At 43.7% G+C, this 10,470-nt stretch overlaps 1 protein-coding gene across 1 annotated transcript in view; it reads right to left on the minus strand.

The window, feature by feature from the left end:
- Rock2 (Rho associated coiled-coil containing protein kinase 2) overlaps positions 1-7,473 on the minus strand; it is a 103,535-nt gene extending 96,062 nt beyond the window's left edge. Inside the window, exon 1 of the mRNA XM_052186071.1 lies at positions 6,974-7,473. Coding sequence (XP_052042031.1) covers positions 6,974-7,114 — 141 coding nt within the window. The 5' untranslated portion in view covers positions 7,115-7,473. The remainder of the gene's footprint in view (positions 1-6,973) is intronic.
- Positions 7,474-10,470: the final 2,997 nt, after the last annotated feature.

The raw sequence follows: 10,470 nt of genomic DNA on the forward strand, positions 1-10,470 counted from the left end.
AAAATGCCTACAATTTACTTTTCCTAGGAGACCAACCGTTCTAACCTCCCAAACCTATCTTCTCAGCATACAGATGTTTGCCTATCTTCCTTCCTGTGAATAGACAAAGGCCAAATGACAAGAACATATCAAAACTTACTTGGGGTCTATTGTACTATCACTTCTAGAGGGACTATACCTTTAAATATATTACTCTTATTACTTAAAACTGAATTACTTTTTAATTCAACAAACATCTAATTCCTAATACAGTTTACCTTCTATTCATTAAATAAAAATAAACTTACAAGTCAAGTGCCCCCCCCCCCAAGCCTGTAACGCCAGCATTTAGAAGGCTGGAACAAGAGGCTCATGAGTTCAGGGACAGCCTGGGCTACAAAGACCAGTCAGCTATAAGGTAAGCACTTGACTTCAAAAGTAGTAAGTAAATTAAATAAATAACTTCAAAGGCTACTATATATATATATGTGTGTGTGTGTGTGTGTGTGTGTGTGTGTGTGAATGACAATACTTTAACACTGTAAGACTTCCTCAGCACCATTTAACCAAGTATTAAAACAGGCTTGCTTCTCATCTCCAGAGCTAAAAGCTAACCTCAATAATGAAGTGTTGGAAACTAGTTCCCAATCTGTAATCCCTTAAAAGTAAATTTCCTATTATATACATAACTAAAGTTGTTCAAAAATCTTTTACAGAATAAAGTAAAATAGTCGTTTAATATAATCAGTTAGCATTTATAGATGCCTAGAAAACAAGCCATAAAGTCCTTAGAAATATTCTCTAAAAGAATTAACACCAATGAACCAAAAAGCAACCCTAGTATGAAAGAGAAAGAGAGAGAGAATAAATGAATGAGAATGAGACTAGCCACTTTGAACAGACCACTTTCCAAAAAGTTAAATGAAGGTCACTTAAAACAAGCCACCTGCAGACCTGTGCAAGAACATCTACATTAATCACACTTTGAAGAATCAGGAAAGCAGAAGGGCAGCTCCCAGCAAGGATAAAGAACAGACAGGCATCATGACTTGATATTAACTTACATATTAAAGTCCATATAATAAGCTAGCCCACTACTGGTAAGTATGCTTTTGTGGGCTGTGGTTTTTTTTGTCTTGTTCTGTTTATAATCATTGTGTATATGTGCCACAGTGCACATGTAGAGATCAGAAGACAACTTGTTGGAGTCACTTCTCTTTTTTCACCCAGTATATCCCAGCAATCAAACTCAAGGTCACTAGCCAGGCTTGGCAGCACATACCTCCACCAACTGAGTCACCCCACCAGTCCTCTGGATTTTCAGTGACATGTCATCCTGGGCCTATAAGGCCAAACTGAGCCTTTCTGTTCGACTTTCTGCTCCCCAATAACCCTCACCATGAGCAGCCAGTACAGAATAATTTTTAAATCTAAGATGCTTTCCATCTTACCAGTCATGGTTGGCCAGCTGCCCATGTCCACAGATAAAACAAAAAAAGAAATGAGTTTGGTTTTTTGTTTTGTTTTGTTTTTTTGTTTTTTGGATTTGTTTTTTTCAAGACAGGGTTTCTCTGTATAGCCCTGGCTGTCCTGTAACTCACTCTGTAGACCAGGCTGGCCTCGAACTCAGATATCTGCCTGCCTCTGCCTCCCAGAGTGCTGGGATTACAGGCGTGCGCCAGCACCTCCTGGCAAGAAACGAGTTTTAAACAAAGCTTAGTTAGACAACATAACCATGACTAAGACTCTGAAGATGACTATTACAAAAACACAAAAAAAGTCTACTAGTAAACTGATTTTTGGCAAAGATGATAAGCGACTCAGTAAAAAAAACAAAAAATACTTTTCTCAAAATAGTAGTAATAGTAGTAGTAGTAGTAGTAGTAATAATAATAATGCTAAGTAGTCTGAGTAACTAGTCATGTTGATCAGCTTCATACCACACACTTCATACCCTTACTCATACCACACACTAAACTTGGTAAAATGTATCCTAGACCTATATATAAATGATAAATCATAAAGGTTCTAGAATAAAAACAAAAGAGGGTATTTCCATGCCATAGGTCTAGGCAACAATTACTTGGGCAGGAAAAAAAGCAATAACCATTTTTAAAACTGGTTAAAAACAGACACAGACTGAGAAAATACACAAATTTTGTACACAAATTCATTTCTATGTCTAGCACATAAAACTTGTACGACAGCCCAACTTTTCAAAAGGGCAAATACTCTAACAGATGATTCACATATATTTATATATAAATAGCCAGTATATGTGGTAGTCATCAGGATATGCAAATTACAACACAATGAGCTACCACTACCCACAATAGAAGGGTTTTTTTTTTTTTTCTGATGTTAAGAAAGCAGTGGAATAACTGGAATCTTCCCTCCCGTGTTGTTGGCACAAGTGTAAAATATAAAATAATTTAACTACTTTAAAAAGATCTGGTCATTTCCTAAAAAAGCAAATATACATATATCCTATGACACAGCAATTCTACCTCATTATCAACCCAAGAGAAATAAGAGAAAAAAGTCCTTACAAAGACTTAACACTAATTGCTTATAACAATTTTTTTAAAGGCAAGATTTTACTATGTAGCTGGGGCTGGCTTGGAACTCACTCTGTAGACCAGGTTGGCCCCAAACTCATAGAGATCTGCCCGACTCTGCCTCTGAATGCTGGGATTAAAGGAATGCACTACCATGCCCAGAGTATAACATTTATTAAATTTATTTATATTTATATTATAAATAGCTCAGCAAGCAGAAATAAGCAATATTGCCTAGCCTGAAAAACTGGAGCTAGATCTTGAAATCCACATAGTAAGAGAGAATCAACTTTCAAAAGTTTTTCTCAGCTCCCTATACATACCCACAAATAAAAAAAAAAAAAAATTGTAAAAAAAAAAACAAAATGAGACAAAAATTATGTTTTAAAGCAAGTAATCTGTGTATTCTAAATATCTACCTCCTACTTCACACAAATGAAGTAGAATGTCATTTTTCATCTTTTATTTTATTCTATTTCATTTTTATATCTTCAAAACAGTCTCAGACATTACTTCTGGGGAGTGAACACATGCAATTGTATCTTAATTGGGTGAAGCTCCAGCACTAAATGGAAAGAATCCAAGAACTGTGATCAATATTTTCATGATCTGGGGCCATAGCCCTGAGGCAGACACTTGCCTAGCATGTGCTAGGCCTTGAGTTTAATATCCAGAACTACCAAAAATAAAATTTCTGTACAGTAATATTTTCATATAGTTACTGGCAGGTAGCAGTTTTAATAGGTGTTTCTGGGGCTAGGCAGACAGCTCTGCAGTTACAAGCAGTTGCTGCCAAGCCTGACAGCCTTAGTTTGATTACTGGAATCCACATGGTGCAAGGAGAGAACTGGCTCCTGGAAATTGTTCCCTGACCTCCATACCTGTGCCTTGACACAAATCACACACAAAGAAAGAAATAAATGTAAATTTAAAGTTTTAATTGGTATTTTGTGGTTTAACCCAATGAAATTGTAAATAAATGTTTGATCACCTTTACCCACTCACAAAAACCTAGGTATTATATAGGTTACTATAGTCACATACTCTTTAATAAAAAAACAAAATAAAATTCCAAAGCATAAACCTTAAGACATTTCTCCAGCATACATGTTAATTAAGTAAAACACATCAGGCAAGCAATGTGAGAATCTCTGACAACACGGGAATTTACCCAAAAGTTATCACTTAAGATCTTCCCTTAAAAATATTTCAAAATTACTGACCTTCAAAAAAGGCTCAACAGATAAAGGTACTTACAAGTCACTAAGCCTGACAACCCCAGGACCTGAGTTTGATCTCTAGAACCCACATGACAGGAGAGAACTGACTCCCACACATTGTTTTCTGACCTCTACACATGGCAGGGCACATGCCCACACTCAAACACACAAGGTAGATGTTGTTTGTTGATTTTTTAATTTCAGAAGCAAGTCTCTCTCAAAACTATTTTTATATAATACCAAGCAGCTCACAATCTGCAACTTCTAAAGAGTTGCATATTTTAGGGACTAATAAAGTAAATAGCCTCTGCAAAGAAACAAGGTAATTTAGTCTGTACACATTCCGATATTCAGCCCATATATGCTTGACAATGATCAGTACCTATGACAGCAAACTCAAAATGAGTTTTTAACTGCATTCACTTTAAAACTGTAGTAAGAAATATCTAAAACAAAAATCGTTTCCTGTCTCAAAGAAAACATAAAGCTAGCAAAAATGTGCCAAATGCACATAGGAGAAATTAGATGAATGTAAAGACGTATCAGACACTGGACTAAAACTTTACATGCTACCTTGTGTAACTGTTTTTCCTATGAATGGGTTTGCCTAGCCTTCTGAAAATGTTTTATAGAAAATTCTGGTAAGTTTCATCATCACTTGCCACATTTAGCAATATACAACTTCTAAGCTTTTAAATACAGTAACTAAATTTCAGGCTGTTTGTATTACACTATTAAAGGTATGTTTTCTAGAATAAAACCAAAAGAAATGTAATATTAAGTAAAGCAATGATTTAAATTGTGAAAAAAGCTCATAGCAAGATTTCGAATCTTTAAAGTGATAACAGCTGTTATTTTGTGAGCATTTTTTAAAACATAACTTTAAAAATAACTATGGCGTTACAACCTGGAGGTGAGAAAAGGCTGTGAGGATGCTCGCTCAGCAGTGATGACTGGCACCGCAGTGAGTGCACATATACCATCACCCAACTGTGGACTTCAGCAGGGTTTGAATGGCAAGTTTTATGCATACGACCACTACAATTAAAATTTTACCATGACCAAAGCAATTTGGAGAGGAAAGGGTTTATTTGGTTTACAGTTCCATACCACACGGTTCCTCATCAAAGGAAGTCGGGAAAGGAACTCAGACAGGGCAGAAACCTGCAGGTAGAAGCTGAAACAGAAGCAATGGGGATGCTGCTCACTGGCTTGCTTCCCATTGCTTGCTCAGCCTATTTTCTTATAGAACCCAGGACCACCTGCCCAAGGACAGCACCACCCACAATGGACTGGGCCCTCCTGCATCAATCACTAAGTAAGAAAATGCCATTAACTCTAGCTTGTGTCCAGTTAACATAAAACCACCCAGCACATAATTCATTCTAAAAATCATACAAAGTATGGTAAAACTCATGATAAAATTTATATAACTTAGATATTATTATAGCTTTAATGATGTTTTCAACTTTTATGAATGTGCAACAGAGGCACCAGGAACCTCACTCTAAAGGAATAAATGGCATTTTTTGACTTAGTAACATTTGCTACACTCTAGAATAACACCTGTCCTGATTCTCAATGACATGCAATCAAGTAAAAGCAGCAGTAAGCCTGCTGTCAAATCAGCAATTGATGTCAACCTTCCTAAGGGTAATATGTCACCTTAACAAATGTGTGTTAAGCACTCAATGAAGGAACTTTTACTAACCACGTGTAATAATTTAGGTAATATTTTAATAAAACAAAATAGTCATGTCACAGGTATAAACAACTTGGTTCCAAGCTCAAAATGACCCTAATAATGATAATTAACATCACTAACAATATGAGATGACTATGATTGTAAAAACATTTCTATCTGGGGTTGAGAATGAACCTGGTGTATACTTGAGATTTACAGAGACTATTTTTAACTGAACTTTCTGGCCTGGGATCAAAGTTTTGCTAGCAAAATACCAAAGTGAAAATGCTGGCAGTGACGCCAGAGAAGCTTTGCTTTATCTACAAAAAGTCTATGACCTCCAATCCTACTCTGAAGACTTCCAAAACACGTCCCTCAAGAACACAGAACCCATTACCAACCAAAAACATACTCCCCCCCCCAAAAAAAGTAAAAACCTCTATATTTACATATCCTATAGGGTGATACCCACTCTCTAGTCAGTTCCTGCACTGTGGCCAAACAGAACTGAGTCACTCTGCAAATGATTCCAGAAACCTCAAAGGATAACCAACGGCCTCAGAAGAAAAGTTAGTCAGTGGAAAGGGAGGAGACAGTTTTTCTCATCACAGAGTCACTAGGGTTCTCCTAGCAGGGCTCAGAACTGACATGCTTTTTGGCACAGGGTGCCTGATCACCCACCCTACATTTAGCCCTCCAGAGCTAATAGCCAGAGTACCTTTTTTCGACTTCTCAGGATACACGTTCACACCACTTTTTCCCATAAATGTATCTCTAGCTGCACACTAATCAAATTCGCCTGCCAAACATAATCGCTTCCCTCAACATGACGAGAAGTATACCAGCATTCTACATGGCATTTATTGTAAATCGTGTTCTTTTCTTAATCGAGCTCCAGCTAGCAGCCTTTCCCAAGGCTCTTAATTTGGATTTTGAATGCCATGGGAAAGACAAGATGAGGGGGAGAGATTTATTCCATTCTACAATTCAGACTCATGTCTTGGCTTCAGAGCAACAATCTCCGGAAATTTAATTTACATAAATTCAAATGCACTAAATAGCTACTATGGAATGTCCAAAAGCAACTGAAAACAGCAAACTTGAGCTGTGCTTTCCCAGATTCCGGACGGAGAGGACCGAGTGAGGGCAGCTCTTTGTCATGTGCCCCAGGTGGTACTCCCAATAGGGAGAGCGTCGGGTTTCTTTCTCCCTCGATTTCGCCCTAGCTCCCACACTGCGTGACACTTTCAAATTGGGTAGTCTAGTATAGGAAGCACAGCCAATCCTCCACCTTTCCGCCCCAAACCGACTGGGTAGGCGGGAAGGAGACCAGGGGTGTTTCCTCCCCGCGCGCTCCAAAGACGGGGGCGGCCGAGATGACATTCGCTCCACGGGGAGGTGGACCAGAGAATTCCAGGTGGGGTCTCCACTCCGGAACCTGGGTCTCCAGCTCCCCGGGCAGCCGGAAGCTGGGCCGGTGGGCCAAGGGGGGACCAGGCAGGGCGGGGAGTTCCCTCCGTAGCAGCACCTACCAGCAGACTCTCCACGTTGATGGGCGAGCGAGGGTCTCGGATGAGTGCCTCCAGCTTCCTCTGACGGCCCGCGCCCGCCCCGTCCCCCGGCGCGGCCTCCGGGGCGCCGGGCATTTTCCCCGTCGGCGGGGGCCGGCTCATGCCGCTTCGCCGGGCCTAGCACCGCCCGCGGAACCTCCGCCCGGGCCCGCCGCGCGCCGCTGTCTGAGGAGCCGCCCGGCCCGGCCGGGAGCAGCGAGGCACACGGCGTCCCCGCCCCTCAGCCGCACGCGCGCCACCCGGCCGGTAGCGAGCTCGCCAGGACTCGGCGAGCGGGAGCGGGGAAGGGGCGCCCGCGCCGCACCGCCCCGCCCTCGGGGCTCAGGCCGCTAGGGCCGCCGCCAGTCCACCCGCATATCGCCGCCGGCCGCCTCGCGCGCCCACAAGCCCGCTCCCCTCACACGCAGTACGAGCCGCGTCCCTACTCGGTCGCGCGCCTCCGCTACCCACAAGCCCCTCCGCCCGCGGTCGGCCGCGCGCGGCCCCGCCCCGCCCACCCCAGCGCGGCCCCGCGGCAAGCCCCGCCCCTGGCCTCCAGCCACGCCCCGCCACCGAGCCAAGCAGCAAAGCTTCTTTTCCGTTCCCGCCTGGCTAGTCTCTGCCTGGTCCGGCCCTTTCTCCGGGGCTGGGAGGCGGGACGGGTGGCAGCACGGTGCCCCGTGGTCTCCGTTGTGTGTCCCCGCGTCACCGGCCGGACCCAGAGGCCTAGTTGACGTCTGCGCCCCCCGCCCGCTGTGTCCCGCTGACTCAGCGCGCAGCTATGCAAGCCGCGCCGAACTGCAGCGCCCGGGGTCAGCGCCCTTCCCAGGCCTGGCGCGCCTGGGGCCTTGGCCTGGGGCTCCCAGGGGGCGGCGAGGCCGCACCCAGCCCGCGCTCAGAGTTTGGGACTCCTTTGAATCCCGTTGAGTCCTGGGGATGGGAGGGCCTGGAGGAGTTGCTTCTGCCTCCGGGACAGAAATCCTAGACTCTCCGAAACCTTTGTGCCCTTCCCTGACCAAGGTGTCCGCCCGCCCAGCCTTAGACCTTAGACACTGGCCAGGCGGAGGGAACCGGAGGGCAATAAGGAAGCGCTTCTGCATTCGTCCGGCCATTGCTTTGGAGAGTGATAGAGGGGCTGCTTCTCCGCATTCCTGCCCTCTCGCTGCCCCTAAGCCATTGGTCAGATTCTCTCAGGGTGCAATCTGAAAACTATGTGCCAAGAGCTATAAAACTGTTCGCAGAGCCCCTTTGACCCAGTAAGGCCATTTAAGGAAGTCCAAGTGTAAGGAAATGAGCCGGAGAGAGAAGGACTTTGCGTGAAGATGTTTACAGCAGGGCTATTCAGAATGTCCGTAATGGCCAAAGCTCTGGGAGGGAACCCAATCTTCCAGCAGCTGAATAATCCAAACAAGCTCTTGTCACATTCACGGGAAGAATCTTGCGGCTATTGTAGGCCGGTTGAGAATAAGGGAAAATGTACTGGAAGTGAAAAATGTAAAGGGAATTATGAACACTTTGAAATGAGCAGCTAAACAAATAAGATCACACTTGCTCCTAACTGAATGGGATTTTCCCCCCGCTTCTCAAGATATCTCGGAGGAGCTAGGTGGTGGTGGTGGCAGCGGCGCATGCCTGTAATCCCAGCACTCTGGGAGGCAGAGGCAGGCAAGTTCGAGGCCAGCCTGGTCGACAGAGTGAGCTCCAGGACAGCCAGGGCTATACAGAGAAACCCTGTCTCGGAAAAAAAAAAAACCAAATCCAAAAAAAAGAAAAAAAGAGAGATGTCACAAATCTTTAATCCCAACTCTGGGGAGAGACAGAGGCAGGAGGGTTTAGGCCTAAAAGAGTTCCAGAACAACCAGAGCTACACAGAGAAAACCTGTCTTCAAAACAAAACAAAAAATGCTAAAAAAGCATATTGAATTTGAAACTTATGAATGGGTCGTTCTAAGAGAAGCTACAGTGTAACGCCCCTAATAGTGGACTGTAAAGCTTCCTGGGAGTGTCAAGGTAAATCTGCAAGTAGGCTACAACCCTGGCTTGGCCAAAACTGCATGCACTTCACCCAGCACGGGTTCCAGGAATGTCTATCCTTCTGGGAGGAGCCACTCTGACTTGGATTAAGACTGGAAGAGGCCCTTGATGACTCAAGAGAACCCTTTCTCTTGTAGATAATAAAACTGGCCTCTGGGCCAAAAAAAAAAAAAAAAAAAAGTAGTTCTTCAAAGCCAGTAGATGTAGTTACTTCTTTATACCTCCACAAACCCAAAGCCAGGAGAGTAGAGCCAGCTAACCACCTTTCCACTGGTGCACTGGAGTGTGATAATTAGATAATCATTATTACAGATCTTACAAGTCCTTTTTCCTGGTGATAGTATAATGGGCTTTCAAAAGGAGCGTCGTGATCTTCCAGTTACAAATTAATTTTGAAATGACTTGGCTATATGTTTTTATGGACTTTGGTAGAGTAGCCATGATCTCAAGCGTTGGAGACCTTGTTTTTAAAAGAACAGCAGTACCCTGGTATGGTGATCCACCTCTGCAGTCTCAGCACTGAGAAGGTAGAGGCAAGAGAATGGGTGGGGGTGGGGGGTGTTCAAGGCTTCTTGTCTATAGGTAACTATCTCCAAAAAAAAAAAAAAAAAAAAAAAAAACCTAAAATAGGAAACTAAGACTATGGTTCAATGAGTAAAGTGCTTAGCATACAAGCATGAGGGCCTGATTTCAATCCCCAGCACCCATGTAAAAAGTCTGCGTAATCTCAGTGTTAGGGAGGCAGATACAGCAAAGCCCCTGAGGCTTGCTAGCCAGCCAGCCTAGCCAAATTGAGGCAAAAAAAAAAAAATTGAGAAAGACGCCCAATGTCTGACCTCCACACACACACCACCACACACATGTAAATGTATATCTAAATATATGCAATGCATACAACTACACACAAAACACAATATAAGAACAGTAGTACTCAACAAGTAGACAAACTTCTACAGAGAGCCATTAGGTACAGAAGACTTGGGGAGGCTGATGTGATGACTTAGCACCGTGGTTCTCAACCTTTCTAATGCTATGACACTTTTTATACAGTTCATGGTTTGGGTTTTTTTTTGGGGGGGGGGCTTAATCACTTTTTTAAAAAAAATTATTTATTTTTAATTTATTTACATTTCAAGTGTTATCCCCTTACCCGGTTTCCCCCCACTCCTGGAAATCCCCCACCCAACCCCCCCCTGTTTCTATGAGGGTGTTCCTCTACCCACCCCCACCCCCAGTTCTGCCTCCCTGCCTTCGATTCCCCTACACTGGGGCATCTATCAAACCTTCACAAGACCAAGGACCTCTCCTCCCATTGATGCCTGACAAGGCCATCCTCTGCTACATATGCAGCCAGAGCCGTGTGTACTCTTTGGTTGGTGGCTTAGTCCCTGAGAGCTCTGGGAGGTCTGGTTGGTTGATATTGTTGTTCCTCCTATGGGGTTGCA

The sequence above is a fragment of the Apodemus sylvaticus genome, chromosome 6 (genome assembly GCF_947179515.1).
Source record: "Apodemus sylvaticus chromosome 6, mApoSyl1.1, whole genome shotgun sequence".
Lineage (NCBI taxonomy): Eukaryota > Metazoa > Chordata > Mammalia > Rodentia > Muridae > Apodemus > Apodemus sylvaticus.